Source organism: Thalassophryne amazonica, chromosome 4, assembly GCF_902500255.1.
Source record: "Thalassophryne amazonica chromosome 4, fThaAma1.1, whole genome shotgun sequence".
In the NCBI taxonomy this organism is placed as follows: Eukaryota; Metazoa; Chordata; class Actinopteri; order Batrachoidiformes; family Batrachoididae; genus Thalassophryne; species Thalassophryne amazonica.
In genome coordinates, this window is record NC_047106.1 from 131,620,301 (window position 1) to 131,638,824 (window position 18,524).

An 18,524-nucleotide genomic window follows, 5' to 3' on the forward strand; every position below is an offset into this window, starting at 1 on the left:
AAGGTGTACAAACAGCAAACACTTCCTGGCTTGATTACTGATCAGCTTCCCAACCTGCAGGCATGGAACATCCAGTTCACAAAACTCCACTGCAGTGGAAGCTGATACATGACTAACAAACAGCTCAATACAATAAGGTGTGAGGGACACCACATTTACTGACTGTATAACTGTTAGTCACAAAATCTAACGCACCTCAGGAAGTGTGCTGACGAGCGTGAGACCTCACCCCCTCCTCTTTCACAGACTGTGCATCAAACCTGGACGTTCTCAGCATCCGCTGTTGATGAGATGGCTCCCGAGACGACGATCTCACCCGTCTGGTCACAAGGTCGAGTCTCTGGCAAATACACACTGTGCACTCCAGTCTTAAATGCCAACATGTTCCAATCCATCCAGATGCACCACAGCTGTGAGTCCTGACGAGTCGCAGGTGATCAGGGTGAGGTCCTGACAGCCTCAGCAACACAGCCACTCAGTCCCAAACGCAAGCCACCTGGGAGGAAAACCAAAAAACAGAAACAAACCGGCAGCCAGGCCCCCCCAGCCATATAACATTTCCTTTATAAATCATTGGTTGTCTGGATCAGAAATTTCAGTTAAATATATATAGCAGACAAACACACTGATATTTGAGAAGTGAAATGAAGTTTCTAGTATTTACAGAAAGTGTGCAATAGTTATTTAAACAAAATTAGGCAGGTGCCTAAATTTGGGCACCCTTGTCATTTTATTGATTTGAATACATTTAGCACTAATTATTGTAACACAAAATTGATTTGGTAAGCTCATTGACCCTTGACCTCCTAACACAGGTGAAGCCAATCATGAGAAAGGGTATTTAAGGTGGCCATTTACAAATGTTTCCCCTCTTTGCATCTCTTCTAATGAGTGGCAACATGGGAGCCTCTAAACAACTCTCAAATGACCTGAAAATGAAGATTGTTCAACATCATGGTCAGTGGCGGTTCTACACTGAATTACTCCCTGGGCGGGAACCCTTTGAGCACCCCCCCCCCAAAACCCACAAAATATTGCACAAACAGCAATTTGTTATTATGTTAGTATTAGTTTTTAGATTTTAGAAGTGCCCCTGAAATTGCCATTGAAATTGACATCAAAAGACTGCAGGCTACAATATAGCTCTTATACAAAACATCCATGAATTGTAAATTTAAATAAACATGCCCTTACATGCTAAATATCTATCGTTAGACACTTTATTAATCTGTCTTTCAGGGAGGAACAGTTATCTCCTTGGTTACTGCCTTGAATTCGATGCTTGGCACACTTTTGGTTATGACTGGTTAAACTATGCTTTGAGTTATAGCAAATGGCAAATGTTTGTCTTTGAAACTACCCACAGATATGAAAATACAGGGTTAATTTCAGGCCCCAACGTTAACCCAAATGATGGACATAAATAATAACTGAACTTGGAACAGTTTTGTTACAAGCGTGAGTCATTCTTCTATTGAAGCATGTGTTCCTTTTACACACAGTACTACTTTAATATTTGAGATTTCTCCCCTAAAATATCCACCCAAAAAATAACAGAAATTTATGGTTGTACTAGTTAAAGAATTATTTTATTTCCCTGTAACTAGCCAATTTACCTTACAATGTCTCATAAATAATGTACTATTTCTATTATTATTATTATTATTATTATTATTATTATTATTATTATTATTATTATTATTATTATCAGTAGTAGTAGTAGTAGTAGTTGCTTGATTGGTGCATGCACACAAACGCAGTACATAGTAGTAGTAGTAGTAGTAGTAGTTGCTTGATTGCTGCATGCACACAAACGCAATACATTGTGCTTTTATGGTGTGCAATGGTGCAAAACATATATGGAACCAAAATTACATGGTAAATGGAACAAAATTGCAAATGGGACAACGATCACCATCACATGACATACAAACCACCAATGAAATGACAAGGATCTATTGAGGTGTTGTATAATTTTCAATATGATTGGAGCATCTTTTAATTTGGACCCATGTGTAAGGACAGCCTAGTGAAAATACAAGTGGTCAGTCGATTTTTTCAAAAGGGTAACGTCTACGGAGTATTTGTGACGAATTTGGTGCTTGTATCAACATTTGCAGGATTCCTCTAAATATTCTGTTTCTGCACTACTGGATTTATGTTCAAAACAGGAAACAAAGACAGGTCAAGAACACAGAATGAAAGACAACCTCACAGAACAAGATATGTAAAGGGACGACACTATTTGTCTTTTTCAAGACTGTGACTCAGGCTGTGACTTTTATTGATTTGTTTTTTGTTTTTGTTTTTTGTCAGAAAACGCAGCCTGCACACTCCTGTACAGTAGGTGGCGGTATGCAGCTGATGCCGGTCGCGGTCTGCCTTACAGCAGCTTTATGGCTTTGGCCTGTAGCTAACATAGCTCATAGCTGCAGTTACACGGAGAAAAATATATGTCTGCTCCTCATTAAAATGACAAAATTCAGCGTTCTGCTCTGTTTTCCTCCGACTTTTCAGAACACCGTGGGCTTTTGTTGTTCGGCTGTGCATTCTAGGCCTCTGTCAGTAAGTATAATTATACCGTTACACCTTCCTTCTCTGTAAGCGAATAGTGGTGTTTGTACAGCTTTAAACGAGCTGATTTGGTGTCTAACAGTCTTCACGGTTCCTTTGTTTGGGGTTGAACCTTTTCATTTATGAAAAAAGCTTCTCTTTCAACTGTGAGTTTTCGAAACCGAAAATGAGTGGAGTTGGGTAATGTTTTGTACTTTGGTTGGGATGCTGTGAACAATCACTGAGGCCTTGTCTGTCTGCTGATGGGTAATTAACACTAACCAGCTGTTTGTAAACAAACAAATATATAAATTAAAGGGCCTGCTAATGTTATAAATTAATGATGGCATAATTGTTTGCTGTTTTGCTCGACGTATGGCGAGGTTTCCCGTTAAGTCGACGTTTGGCAGAGCGAGGTGGTGTACCGTTATCTGTTCTGACGATAACCTCGCTGTCAAGACTGTTGTGGACTTGATGATAAATAGGTAACCAACCAGAAATAATGATTCCTACTTTGTTAAAGCAATATTATATTAAAGGACAGTTGCAATGTGAATATGAACGAGCGAAGAAGCTCTTCAGCATCTCACCATGTAATTTAGGTCCTTCAGACTTTTTTGAGCATGGCTAAAACCTTTCGTCTTCTGCCTTTTATTTTATTTATTTATGTTTATTTTATTGCTTCCGTCCCCCCAGACCCCCTGCCTTTTTAAGTATTTTTCTTTTTTGCCCTTCAGTTTCGGAGGGCTCCACCCCCCCAGACCCCCTAATTACAGCCCTCTTAACCCCTGCCACTTTAATCTTTTTTTTTTTATTGTAGATGTAAATTAATATTAAGTTTTCAGCTAGTTGTCAGTAGGTCTGTACAATATGGCCAAATGATCATATCTCAATATTGTCATATCAAAGTAATATACGATATGACTATGATTTCACACAAAGTGCAGCAACAGTGAAAATTAAACGTTCTTAAACAAAACAGTAATAATACCACACTCATTTTGCACTCATCATAAGTTTAGGATACAGTGCCCTCCAAAAGTATTGGAAAACTTGATATTTCACACATTATATGTTCAATGTTGCTGACATTAATGAGCAAAGCTCTTCACTATCTGTGTGTATATATATATATATATATATATATATATCAAACATTTTAAAATTGAATAATTTTTGCAGAACCTACCATCGGTTTGTGGGTTTTTACGACAATGTTGTCTGGTTTATGGCTTCGTCTACCATGGGCAGGTTTTTTTTTTTTTTTTTACCATTGGTTTGTGGCTTTTTATGGCTTTTTACAACAATATTGCCCATTTATGGGTTTTTCCCCTATGGGCAGATTTTTTTTTTTGTGCCATTTCCGGTTTGTGCCTTCGTCTACTATAGAGCGAGCTTCACGCCGCTGCACGACATGTTTCTCGTGTAATAGTAGTAAGCAGGGAATTAATATAGTCATAATGCACCATTATCTGAATGCTTCAGTCAGAATACAAGAACTATGTACTCCACTGTTTATTATAATAAAAATATATATTTGTAAAGGCATTACAATGATGGTCTGATTTTAATCATTAACTATGTTTAAATAATGTAAAAAAAAAAAAGCAAAAGACTTAACCCATCAGGGAGTATGGAGACTGTTATGAACAAAAAAAAAACCCACTTATTTGTTACCAGACATTGTTAGTTCCTTCCATATATACTGATCTGAGGAGGAGTTTATCAGTGCCTTCTTTCAACTTGGTCATGAATTTAGCCCACTAGCGTCACCGATTGGCCACCTTGAAACATTTGTCTGTGCCGATTTTTCGGCATTCGCCTGTCATCATTCCCCCATTCCCTGATGAATACGGATGGATTTTGTCAAACAATGAGCTCTCCATCAGATGGATGACAGAGCCCCCAGCTCCAGAATCTGTTCTGGAAGTTGTAAGCTGTAAATGTCAATCAATCAATCAATCAATCAATCAGTTTTTTTATATAGCGCCAAATCACAACAAACAGTTGCCCCAAGGCGCTTTATATTGTAAGGCAAGGCCATACAATAATTATGTAAAACCCCAACGGTCAAAACGACCCCCTGTGAGCGAGCACTTGGCTACAGTGGGAAGGAAAAACTCCCTTTTAACAGGAAGAAACCTCCAGCAGAACCAGGATCAGGGAGGGGCAGTCTTCTGCTGGGACTGGTTGGGGCTGAGGGAGAGAACCAGGAAAAAGACATGCTGTGGAGGGGAGCAGAGATCGATCACTAATGATTAAATGCAGAGTGGTGCATACAGAGCAAAAAGAGAAAGAAACAGTGCATCATGGGAACCCGCCAGCAGTCTAAGTCTATAGCAGCATAACTAAGGGATGGTTCAGGGTCACCTGATCCAGCCCTAACTATAAGCTTTAGCAAAAAGGAAAGTTTTAAGCCTAATCTTAAAAGTAGAGAGGGTGTCTGTCTCCCTGATTTGAATTGGGAGCTGGTTCCACAGGAGAGGAGCCTGAAAGCTGAAGGCTCTGCCTCCCATTCTACTCTTACAAACCCTAGGAACTACAAGTAAGCCTGCAGTCTGAGAGCGAAGCGCTCTATTGGGGTGATATGCTACTATGAGGTCCCTAAGATAAGATGGGACCTGATTATTCAAAACCTTATAAGTAAGAAGAAGAATTTTAAATTATATTCTAGAATTAACAGGAAGCCAATGAAGAGAGGCCAATATGGGTGAGATATGCTCTCTCCTTCTAGTCCCCGTCAGTACTCTAGCTGCAGCATTTTGAATTAACTGAAGGCTTTTTAGGGAACTTTTAGGACAACCTGATAATAATGAATTACAATAGTCCAGCCTAGAGGAAATAAATGCATGAATTAGTTTTTCAGCATCACTCTGAGACAAGACCTTTCTGATTTTAGAGATATTGCGTAAATGCAAAAAAGCAGTCCTACATATTTGTTTAATATGCGCTTTGAATGACATATCCTGATCAAAAATGACTCCAAGATTTCTCACAGTATTACTAGAGGTCAGGGTAATGCCATCCAGAGTAAGGATCTGGTTAGACACCATGTTTCTAAGATTTGTGGGGCCAAGTACAATAACTTCAGTTTTATCTGAGTTTAAAAGCAGGAAATTAGAGGTCATCCATGTCTTTATGTCTGTAAGACAATCCTGCAGTTTAGCTAATTGGTGTGTGTCCTCTGGCTTCATGGATAGATAAAGCTGGGTATCATCTGCGTAACAATGAAAGTTTAAGCAATACCGTCTAATAATACTGCCTAAGGGAAGCATGTATAAAGTGAATAAAATTGGTCCTAGCACAGAACCTTGTGGAACTCCATAATTAACTTTAGTCTGTGAAGAAGATTCCCCATTTACATGAACAAATTGTAATCTATTAGACAAATATGATTCAAACCACCGCAGCGCAGTGCCTTTAATACCTATGGCATGCTCTAATCTCTGTAATAAACTTTTATGGTCAACAGTATCAAAAGCAGCACTGAGGTCTAACAGAACAAGCACAGAGATGAGTCCACTGTCCGAGGCCATAAGAAGATCATTTGTAACCTTCACTAATGCTGTTTCTGTACTATGATGAATTCTAAAACCTGACTGAAACTCTTCAAATAGACCATTCCTCTGCAGATGATCAGTTAGCTGTTTTACAACTACCCTTTCAAGAATTTTTGAGAGAAAAGGAAGGTTGGAGATTGGCCTATAATTAGCTAAGATAGCTGGGTCAAGTGATGGCTTTTTAAGTCATGGTTTAATTACTGCCACCTTAAAAGCCTGTGGTACATAGCCAACTAACAAAGATAGATTGCACTGTGTTGGTATATGGCATTAGAGAACATAAAGAAGGAATCATATCCTTAAACCTAGTTACAGCGCTTTCTGAAAGACTTCTAGTGTAATGAAACTTATTCCCCACTGCTGGGTAGTCCATCAGAGTAAATGTAAATGTTGTTAAGAAATGATCAGACAGAAGGGAGTTTTCAGGGAATACTGTTAAGTCTTCTATTTCCATACCATAAGTCAAAACAAGATCTAAGATATGATTAAAGTGGTGGGTGGACTCATTTACTTTTTGAGCAAAGCCAATAGAGTCTAATAATAGATTAAATGCAGTGTTGAGGCTGTCATTCTCAGCATCTGTGTGGATGTTAAAATCGCCCACTATAATTATCTTATCTGAGCTAAGCACTAAGTCAGACAAAAGGTCTGAAAATTCACAGAGAAACTCACAGTAACGACCAGGTGGACGATAGATAATAACAAATAAAACTGGTTTTTGGGACTTCCAATTTGGATGGACAAGACTAAGAGTCAAGCTTTCAAATGAATTAAAACTCTGTCTGGGTTTTTGATTAATTAATAAGCTGGAATGGAAGATTGTTGCTAATCCTCCGCCCCGGCCCGTGCTACGAGCATTCTGACAGTTAGTGTGACTCGGGGGTGTTGACTCATTTAAACTAACATATTCATCCTGCTGTAACCAGGTTTCTGTAAGGCAGAATAAATCAATATGTTGATCAATTATTATATCATTTACCAACAGGGACTTAGAAGAGAGAGACCTAATGTTTAATAGACCACATTTAACTGTTTTAGTCTGTGGTGCAGTTGAAGGTGCTATATTATTTTTTCTTTTTGAATTTTTATGCTTAAATAGATTTTTGCTGGTTATTGGTAGTCTGGGAGCAGGCACCGTCTCTACGGGGATGGGGTAATGAGGGGATGGCAGGGGGAGAGAAGCTGCAGAGAGGTGTGTAAGACTACAACTCTGCTTCCTGGTCCCAACCCTGGATAGTCACGGTTTGAAGGATTTAAGAAAATTGGCCAGATTTCTAGAAATGAGAGCTGCTCCATCCAAAGTGGGATGGATGCCGTCTCTCCTAACAAGACCAGGTTTTCCCCAGAAGCTTTGCCAATTATCTATGAAGCCCACCTCATTTTTTGGACACCACTCAGACAGCCAGCAATTCAAGGAGAACATGCGGCTAAACATGTCACTCCCGGTCTGATTGGGGAGGGGCCCAGAGAAAACTACAGAGTCCGACATTGTTTTTGCAAAGTTACACACCGATTTAATGTTAATTTTAGTGACCTCCGATTGGCGTAACCGGGTGTCATTACTGCCGACGTGAATTACAAAACGCTTCCTCCTCACAGTCACCCAGTCAGCCTGCTTTCCCGGCTGCTCGGGATCTGCCAGGGGGGAACTAACGGCGGCTAAGCTACCTTGGTCCGCACCGACTACAGGGGCCTGGCTAGCTGTAGAATTTTCCACGGTGCGGAGCCGAGTCTCCAAATGTGCTAGAAGTTGCTGCCAAGCTGTTGCAAGTCAGCTTTGTCTTGCACCGATCTGTGTGCCTGTGTAAACTGTGAACATCACTGAAACCAGACTAGAGCAGCAGTTGCAAAAGGGTGATGACAGTGATGATGAGGATGATGTAGTGTTTGAGTAACAGACATCAAGAAATTCAAAAACTCCAGAGAAACTTTGAAGATGCAACTTTTTAAACATTTCTCTATCCTGAGAGCAATTCTACCATCGATTACTTTTCACTGTTCACTAGTACGGCATTTCTTCTGTACAGCGTTATACCTGGATTAATAAATTTCATGATTACTAAACCCCATATCATTTGGAAGTTAATCAGTTGGAAGTTGATGACATGTTATTGTAATAATGTTAACATTGTTCTTCAAGGTAGCAACAATATATGAGCCCATAGATGTGTAATGTCAATTCATTATAAGGGTAGAGAAGTTTACTTTCCAACTAAGTTCCATTTTTGTCAACAAACTTTCATTATGAACTTTTTAACTGGGCTCTCTGATAGAATTTTATTTACCCTTTGGTACATAATTATAATTACATTATGTGTATATCATTGCATAATTAATATATTTATTTTTCCATGACATAACTTAGAAATCAGATGTAGTCATAGGTAAGAAACCACTGTACAAAGTTTAAACAAACTTTACAAACTTTACACAGTTAAACGTTTAGGACAAGTTTAGATACATTATTGGCCATTTGAAACCACATAGAAATCGTAGTCTTCCAGAGGTGGGAACAAAACTTGTTTTCTAGGTACATTTCTATCCCTCAGCTTGCAGCCTATTTGACTCTTTTACTTCAGAAGTGTTTTTTCCATGGTGTATAAACAACAATAAAACACCAGATCAAATTCCTTGTATGTGAGAACTTACTTGGCAATAAATTGGATTCCGATTCAGATAAATCACCTCTTAATTTTTGTATATTTTTAATTAAATTTTAGTACAATCTAAAGTTAAAAACTAAAGATTTGCTCTCACAGACCAAATCCTGCCAAATTTGCCAGCTTTAACCAGAATGCTGTTTATGATGTGTAGAGCACAGTACAAACTGTCTGTATATAAAAAGGACCAGCAAAAAACATTTGGTGGTGCTATAAATAATAAGACTGCAATGAAAAAAACATACTCGAATAAATTTAGATCCATCAGTCGCACATCAGAAACCTTTATACTTTTGCGATCGGTGGATTAAGTTCATTCCCTATTCAGATTCTTTGTCATTGTAACAAGTACAAGAGAGAAGTAAGGTGTAAGCCTTTTCAGTGAAAATATAAACCTATAAATAAACATGTAGACTTACAAGGTCTAGGGAAGAAAAAGGAAAATAAACATAAAATTTAACACAATAAAAAAAAGGTATGTACAAAGTGTAAGTTTAAAAGTACTAGGAAAAAAAATGTATCTAAAAATGAGAAAAGTAAGTACTAAACTGTGGATATTTCACAGTAAACAATGGTATAGGCCACGCCTCTTTGTGCCAAGATAGGTTTTTCGCAGTGGACAATTTTCAAGATGCACCGTCATCTTGAAACCTAGACTTCCGGTTAGTGAGCATCATTAGAAACACCTGCTCAGCTGTCAGATTTCCAGGGAGTGAAATGGCCACTGGAGACGAATTCCACGCCATATCAGAAAGTAATTTTGTAGGGCTGCAGCTATCGACTATCTTTGGAATCGGGTATTCTATCAATTATTTTATCGATTAATCGAGTAATCGGATAAAACAGTACTTTTGTATTTTTAAACAATATCAGTAGTGGCAGGGCTCTCCCTAAGCAATGGCACAATGTCGCTGTGCCATCATGCAGATTTTTAAGTTTAGGATGTTCCCTCTCTCTCTGTTTAGGTAATTATTTATTTTTTTCACATTATTAAGAGTTTTGGAGCTTTGCCAAACCATAAGCCCAGGCGCGCTGTGAAATCTTCAGTCTGCAGACAGGACTTTTTTTTTTTTTTTTTTCTTATTGCACATTTAATTTGCACTTTTTATTGCTGTGATTTATTCAGTGTTTAGTGCATATTTCTACATGCCGTACAGAGCAGCTCAAACCAAAGTCAAATTCCTTGTTTTCTGTGGATACTTGGCAAATAACAAAGCCTTTGAAAAAACGTTTGTGGAGTGCAGCATTTCCACAACAGCTGCACTGATAAATTAACTCTTCAGCCTGTTGATAAAAACTCTTATCAAATCTGAAAAAAAGCATTTTTCTTGAATAGTTAAACATGATTAATTTAAAGTGCGCTTCTTTTTGCTTCATCTGCGGAGATGGAGAGCACTGCAGCCAGTGGAGCAAACCACGTTAAAAAAAAATATATATATAGTAGTGTTCAGAATAATAGTAGTGCTATGTGACTAAAAAGATTAATCCAGGTTTTGAGTATATTTCTTATTGTTACATGGGAAACAAGGTACCAGTAGCTTCAGTAGATTCTCACAAATACAACGAGACCAAGCATTCATGATATGCACACTCTTAAGGCTATGAAATTGGGCTATTACAACCCCTGGCAATAATTATGGAATCACCGGCCTCGGAAGATGTTCATTCAGTTGTTTAATTTTGTAGAAAAAAAGCAGATCACAGACATGACACAAAACTAAAGTCATTTCAAATGGCAACTTTCTGGCTTTAAAAAACACTATAAGAAATCAGAAAAAATAATTGTGGCAGTCAGTAACGGTTACTTTTTTAGACCAAGCAGAGGGGAAAAAATATGGAATCACGAAAAACAAAAGAACGCTCCAACACATCACTAGTATTTTGTTGGACCACCTCTGGCTTTTATAACAGCTTGCAGTCTCTGAGGCATGGATTTAATGAGTGACAAACATCATCATCATCAATCTGGCTCCAACTTTCTCTGATTGCTGTTGCCAGATCAGCTTTGCAGGTTGGAGCCTTGTCATGGACCATTTTCTTCAACTTCCACCAAAGATTTTCAATTGGATTAAGATCCGGACTATTTGCAGGCCATGACATTGACCCATTGTGTCTTTTTGCAAGGAATGTTTTCACAGTTTTTTCTCTATGGCAAGATGCATTATCATCTTGAAAAATGATTTCATCATCCCCAAACATCCTTTCGATTGATGGGATAAGAAAAGTGTCCAAAATATCAACGTAAACTTGTGCATTTATTGATGATGTAATGACAGCCATCTCCCCAGTGCCTTTACCTGACATGCAGCCCCATATCATCAATGACTGTGGAAATTTACATGTTCTCTTCAGGCAGTCATCTTTATAAATCTCATTGGAACGGCACCAAACAAAAGTTCCAGCATCATCACCTTGCCCAATGCAGATTCGAGATTCATCACTGAATATGACTTTCATCCAGTCATCCACAGTCCACGATTGCTTTTCCTTAGCCCATTGTAACCTTGTTTTTTCTGTTTAGGTGTTAATGATGGCTTTCGTTTAGCTTTTCTGTATGTAAATCCCATTTCCTTTAGTCGGTTTCTTACAGTTCGGTCACAGACGTTGACTCCAGTTTCCTCCCATTCGTTCCTCATTTGTTTTGTTGTGCATTTTCGATTTTTGAGACATATTGCTTTAAGTTTTCTGTCTTGACACTTTGATGTCTTCCTTGGTCTACCAGTATGTTTGCCTTTAACAACCTTCCCATGTTGTTTGTATTTGGTCCAGAGTTTAGACACAGCTGACTGTGAACAACCAACATCTTTTGCAATATTGCGTGATGATTTACCCTCTTTTAAGAGTTTGATAATCCTCTTCTTTGTTTCAATTGACATCTCTCGTGTTGGAGCCATGATTCATGTCAGTCCACTTGGTGCAACAGCTCTTCAAGGTGTGATCACTCCTTTTTAGATGCAGACTAACGAGCAGATCTGATTTGAAGCAGGTGTTAGTTTTGGGCATGAAACTTTACAGGGTGATTCCATAATTTATTCCTCAAAATTGAGTGAGTCCATATTTTTTTCCCTCTGCTTGGTCTAAAAAGTAACCATTACTGACTGCCACAATTATTTTTCCTGATTTCTTATAGTGTTTCTTAAAGCCAGAAAGTTGCCATTTGAAATGACTTTAGTTTTGTGTCATGTCTGTGATCTGCTTATTTTCTACAAAATTAAACAACTGAATGAACATCCTCCGAGGCCAGTGATTCCATAATTATTACCAGGAGTTGTAGTAAAAAAAAGTAGAAAAGGGGGTGTTCACAATAATAGTAGCATCTGCTGTTGACGCTACAAACTCAAAACTATTATGTTCAAACTGCTTTTTTTTTTAGCAGTCCCGTGAATCACTAAACTAGTATTTAGTTGTATAACCACAGTTTTTCATGATTTCTTCACATCTGCGAGGCATTAATTTTGTTGGTTTGGAACCAAGATTTTGCTCATTTACTAGTGTGCTTGGGGTCATTGTCTTGTTGAAACACCCATTTCAAGGGCATGTCCTCTTCAGCATAAGGCAACATGACCTCTTCAAGTATTTTGGCATATCCAAACTGATCCATGATACCTGGTATGTGACATATAGGCCCAACATCATAGTAGGAGAAACATGCCCATATCATGATGCTTGCACCACCATGCTTCACTGTCTTCACTGTGAACTGTGGCTTGAATTCAGAGTTTGGGGGTCATCTCACAAACTGTCTGTGGCCCTTGGACCCAAAAAGAACAATTTTACTCTCATCGGTCCACATAATATTCCTCCATTTCTCTTTAGGCCAGTTGATGTGTTCTTTGGCAAATTGTAACCTCTTCTGCACGTTTTTTATTTAACAGAGGGACTTTGCGGGGAATTCTTGCAAATAAATTAGCATCACACAGGCGTCTTCTAACTGTCACAGCACTTACAGGTAACTCCAGACTGTCTTTGATCATCCTGGAGCTGATCAATGGGTGAGCCTTTGCCATTCTGGTTACTCTTCTATCCATTTTGATGGTTGTTTTCCGTTTTCTTCCACACGTCTCTGTTTTTTTTTTTTTGTCCATTTTAAAGCATTGGAGATCATTGTAGATTCAATTCAATTTTATTTATATAGCGCCAAATCACAACAAACAGTTGCCCCAAGGCACCCCACACTGCAAGGCAAAGCCATACAATAATTACGGAAAAACCCCAATGGTCAAAACGACCCCCTGTGAGCAAGCACTTGGCGACAGTGGGAAGGAAAAACTCCCTTTTAACAGGAAGAAACCTCCAGCAGAACCAGGCTCAGGGAGGGGCAGTCTTCTGCTGGGACTGGTTGGGGCTGAGGGAGAGAACCAGGAAAAAGACATGCTGTGGAGGGGAGCAGATATCAATCACTAATGATTAAATGCAGAGTGGTGCATACAGAGCAAAAAGAGAAAGAAACACTCAGTGCATCTTGGGAACCCCCCAGCAGTCTAAGTCTATAGCAGCATAACTAAGGGATGGTTCAGGGTCACCTGATCCAGCCCTAACTATAAGCTTTAGCAAAAAGGAAAGTTTTAAGCCTAATCTTAAAAGTAGAGAGGGTGTCTGTCTCCCTGATCCAAATTGGGAGCTGGTTCCAGAGGAGAGGAGCCTGACAGCTGAAGGCTCTGCCTCCCATTCTACTCTTAAAAACCCTAGGAACTACAAGTAAGCCTGCAGTCTGAGAGCGAAGCGCTCTATTGGGATGATATGGTACTATGAGGTCCCTAAGATAAGATGGGACCTGATTATTCAAAACCTTTATAAGTAAGAAGAAGAATTCTATTCTAGAATTAACAGGAAGCCAAAGAAGAGAAGCCAATATGGGTGAAATATGCTCTCTCCTTCTAGTCCCTGTCAGTACTCTAGCTGCAGCATTTTGAATTAACTGAAGGCTTTTCAGGGAACGTTTAGGACAACCTGATAATAATGAATTACAGTAGTCCAGCCTAGAGGAAATAAATGCATGAATTAGTTTTTCATCTTCACTCTGAGACAAGACCTTTCAAGAGAGACAAGAGATATTGCGCAAATGCAAAAAAGCAGTCCTACATATTTGTTTAATATGCGCTTTGAATGACATATCCTGATCAAAAATGACTCCAAGATTTCTCACAGTATTACTAGAGGTCAGGGTAATGCCATCCAGAGTAAGGATCTGGTTAGACACCATGTTTCTAAGATTTGTGGGGCCAAGTACAATAACTTCAGTTTTATCTGAGTTTAAAGCAGGAAATTAGAGGTCATCCATGTCTTTATGTCTGTAAGACAATCCTGCAGTTTAGCTAATTGGTGTGTGTTCTCTGGCTTCATGGATAGATGAACAGCCTATAATTTTTTGCACCTGCATATAAGTTTTCCCCTCCCCATTCAACTTTTTAATCAAACTATGCTGTTCTTCTGAACAATGTCTTGAACATCCCATTTTCCTCAGGCTTTCAAAGAGAAAAGCATGTTCAACAGGTGCTGGCTTTATCCTTAAATAGGGGACCCCTGATTCACACCTGTTTGTTTCACAAAATTGATGAACTCACTGACTGAATGCCACACTACTATTATTGTGAACACCCCCTTTTCTACTTTTTTTTACTAATAGCCCAATTTCATAGCCTTAAGCGTGTACATATCATGAATGCTTGGTCTTGTTGGATTTGTGAGAATCTACTGAATCTACTGGTACCTTGTTTCCCATGTAACAATAAGAAATATACTCAAAACCTGGATTAATCTTTTTAGTCACATAGCACTACTATTATTCTGAACACTACTGTATACGAGGTCTGTTAGAAAAGTATCCAACCTTTTTATTTTTTGCAAAAACCTGATGGATTTGAATCACGTGTGCTTACATGTGCCAACCTTGAACCTTCTTTTCTTCTTGGCCCAGTTGTTGCAAGCTGAGTCAAAGCTGAAAGTTTCTGCCTTTCTGCATAAATGAGGACAGAAAACAAGAGGCTGGAATGTGTTTAAAGACAACAAACTGGCAGGGGAGTGATGGCTGGGAGGTATTAAATAGACAGGTGTTAACTAGGTGGGCGTGGCTGGTGGACAAAGAGTATACATGCGCAAGATAGTGGGGAAGGGAGTGCATAAAGTGATGTCAGATACCAAGATGCAAGAACAGGTGCCAAGAGTGTGAGTGAATGGAAACACTAAACAGACTGAATCAAAGGGAGAGACGAGAGACGAGACACGAGACAGGTGCAGTGATGTGAAATGAGAACATAATCGGATATAAGTGAGGGACGAAGACATAATGGCAGGTGCAGGGCGTGGAGTGAACCTAATCAAAAGGGAATGAGGGCAAGTTGAGAACAGAGCTAATAACAGAATAGAATACTGCTATGAACAGGACTTTGAATCAGGCATGAACTTGAGGACTAAAAGCAAACCATGATAAGTACAAGAGAAAAACTACATGAGAACTGATCAGAAAATAGAAAATCAATACTAAAGCAAAACCAAACAGGAACTGACTAATTAACAGAAAGCAAAACCCGATATTAAAGTACAACAGAAATGAGAACAGCAAAAATAAACACATGAAAGCTAAATGATAAACAATGAAAACACAGCCTGGCAGAATGGAACTGAACAATGGCCAAAGTGTGAAAGTAAAGCCGTGGTCGCAACTCGCTGTACTTGCACGTGCGTGCAGTCTACTTGCAAAAACGTGGGCTAAATTTGGAGATCCGTACGTTGTAAGTACTGCCTCAGTATGAATTTAGGAGCACGCAGACACGCCATAGAGGTTTTAGTGCATGCAGAACTTTTGCTGCGGCCAGGCTGCGGATTCACCAGCAGTACAGATGACGCACGTTGTGAGTACTGCCTCAGTACGGATTCAGAGCGGCACATTTTCATTCAATTACTATTGAATTAACCAAATCCGTACGTAGGCAGTACGGATTACGGCACTCACCACATACTATGGAGGCCGACAGACTTGCATGCACAACGCAGCTTCTCACTTGAATTTGGACGTTATTTCCAAACGTCAGCAACACACACTCCACAGCTTCAGTCTGTTAACTAGCTGTAACTTTTCGAGGCAAGTAAACACTCGTACAACTGACTGCTGCAGGCTGGACATGCTCATGCATCGCCGACGGCGAAAAACACCTGCCGCTCCGGTCCCGCTCATAAAAAAGAAAAGCAATCCCACACACACACTGCTTTGTCAACTCTCTTTATCGTTACACTCCTAGAGACGTGCGTTGAACATACTCCCTCCCTCCTCTTGCTACTGCCTCCGTACGTTTTCACAAAAATGTAGTGGCCGTGGCATCCGCAGAAAACGTACGGCAAAAAAAAAAAAACGCACGGTGGGTTGTGACCAGGGCTTAACAAAGAAACAAAGTGGCAAAGCAAAAATGGAACATATGATTTCACATCACAACATGATGAAAACAACCAACTAATAATAAAACAAAGCAGGAGCAGATGGTGATGACAAGAAAGGAGGAAAAACAAAATCGAAACCTGGATCCGGGCTGAAACCTGACACTACATCAAGGGCAAAATCACTGCAACTCTGATCATATGGAAAGTTGTAATTATTTTACAGGTGACTGAGGATTTTTGTGAGCTAGCTTGAAAGAAAAAAGTTTGGTGCAGAGTCAATCAAAGCTAGGACAAACAGACTCAGGGACAGCTTTCTCCCCAGAGCGATCACTGTTCGGAACAAAAACAAATCACTCTAATCCACACCTTCAAGTTTCTTGTGCAATATCTGTAAACCATGTGCAATATGAGAAATAAAACTTGTTCTGTGACGTTGGGGATCCCCTGCCCCCAAACACTTCCTCCCGTAGTCAGTTGGAAGCGCATCCTGCTCAGTGGTGTCAGTTTTGTCTTTGCTGTTGCTGTGAACTAATCTTTAATCACTTTAACACTTGAGGTGCTGGAATAATAAATACTGTTGGGTTCTGTTGCTGCTGCTCAGTGTCAGAACACCACATGCTTAGTCCACCTGCTGGCCTTGCATGGAAATGTTTTTGTAGCCACAGTTACTTGAGATACAAGTTTTGTGCCTGTAGCCGCATCCTTGCTTTTTGCTGTTTCTTACTTGCTTGCTAACTGTTTTTTGTTCTCTCTCTCTAGGTGCAAGTTATAGGACTACAGTGATGCCTGATCCGTATTTGATTTGGATCCTAATCACCACCTGGTGACAGAACCTTGGACATTTGATTTGTTGCCACTTCACTGAGTGCTATCACACCCTGCAATGCAAGCAGCTATGTTTTATACAGCTCAGTAACAGAAGCATCAGCAGGAAATCTTCAGTGTTTCTAATTTTCTGTTGAAGAGCTGCCATGCTTCTATTAGGATGAGAAACTGAATCAGGGAGGAGGGGAGTAAGTGGAAACCCAGTGAGACTGAAGAGGCCACCGTGTTTGTGCCAGAGGCAGAAGAGAAGAGCCTTCCTGTCTTTAGGTTGGCAGTACCCAAGGGAGTCATTTGCTGAGGATGACCAGCCTTTTCAGACGTAGCAGCAGCAATGGAGGCTCCAGAAGTAGTGGAAGTAGTAGTGGGGGCAGCAGTGGGCACGGGCAGCTTAACAACAGCAGGCCCAACCGGCAGGTCCGACGCCTTGAATTCAACCAGGCCATGGAAGACTTTAAGACTATGTTTCCAACTATGGACTATGAGGTGATTGAGTGTGTGCTTCGTTCTAACAATGGAGCTGTGGATGCCACCATCGACCAGCTGCTCCAGATGAACATTGATGGAGAGGGCTCAGACGACAGCTCAGACTCTGAAGACAGCATCCCACCAGAGGTCAGTGCAGCAGAGATGGAGCAGAAATGAGCTTATATATATATATATATATATATATATATATATATATATATATATATTTTTTTTTTTTTTTTCTCTTTTCAGTATTGTCAACATTTCTCAAACCCTCTTTCAACTACCTATCTAAATATGAATTTTAAAGTGCTATGTGATTCAAGATTGAACCTTTTATGTTGCATAGTCAGTTTGGGTGTGAAGATTATCTGATGCATATCATGAGAGCCAAACTGAACCCTGAGTAATGGGTTAAAATTCCATGTAAACCACAATGTTTGGTGTGAACCTTGAATGTATTGTTACAAGGGGCGAATGAGAGGTTTTGAGCCTGACACACAAAAAGTAGGGTCTGGTTCTCCATCTGTTGCATTCCGAGGAACTAAAGTTTCTCAATATTGCACCCATTGATTCAAAACTTTACATATTCTTGAGAAATGTTGGTTTGAGATGAGATGTGATTTATTGTCATTGTCATTACATGTGTGCAACAGTTTACACTCAGACAAAATATGAGGGTAGGCTGAAAAGTTCTAAGGCTCACTATAATGCAGTTAATGCGTTACTCCTTCATGGGGAGCCTTAGAACTTTTCAGCCTACCCTCGTACAGCAGTTAATCCACAGTTATTACCAGTTGAACGTAATAATGGCATACATCAGAATTAAAGAGAATACATATACATTTGACATTGTTTATGTGCACTAAACTTGAAGCAGACCGTCATCCGAATTGAGGCAATGTGGGTGAAGGCGGCAGCAGGAGGGGCCCGCGCTGCCCAGCTTGGGGAGTTGAAGGCTGCAGCAGTAAAAAACACGTTGCTTCCAGGGTGGCAGGGAGGAGGCCAGGGTGTGGGCAGTGGAGAGACACAAGGGGGAGGATAATAGGGATGGAGGGAAGGAGATGTGCATCTTGTGCAGATGAGT

General features: G+C 39.8%; 1 protein-coding gene across 2 annotated transcripts in view; it reads left to right on the plus strand.

The window, feature by feature from the left end:
* Positions 1–2,363: 2,363 nt before the first annotated feature.
* LOC117508750 (CUE domain-containing protein 1-like) overlaps positions 2,364–18,524 on the plus strand; it is a 79,451-nt gene continuing 63,290 nt past the window's right edge. The window contains exons 1-2 of one of the 2 annotated variants that reach the window (XM_034168578.1): positions 2,364–2,565; positions 16,907–17,584. In XM_034168578.1, coding sequence (XP_034024469.1) covers positions 17,273–17,584 — 312 coding nt within the window. In that variant the 5' untranslated portion in view covers positions 2,364–2,565; positions 16,907–17,272. The remainder of the gene's footprint in view (positions 2,566–16,906; positions 17,585–18,524) is intronic. The other variant, XM_034168577.1, reaches the window with a different exon arrangement.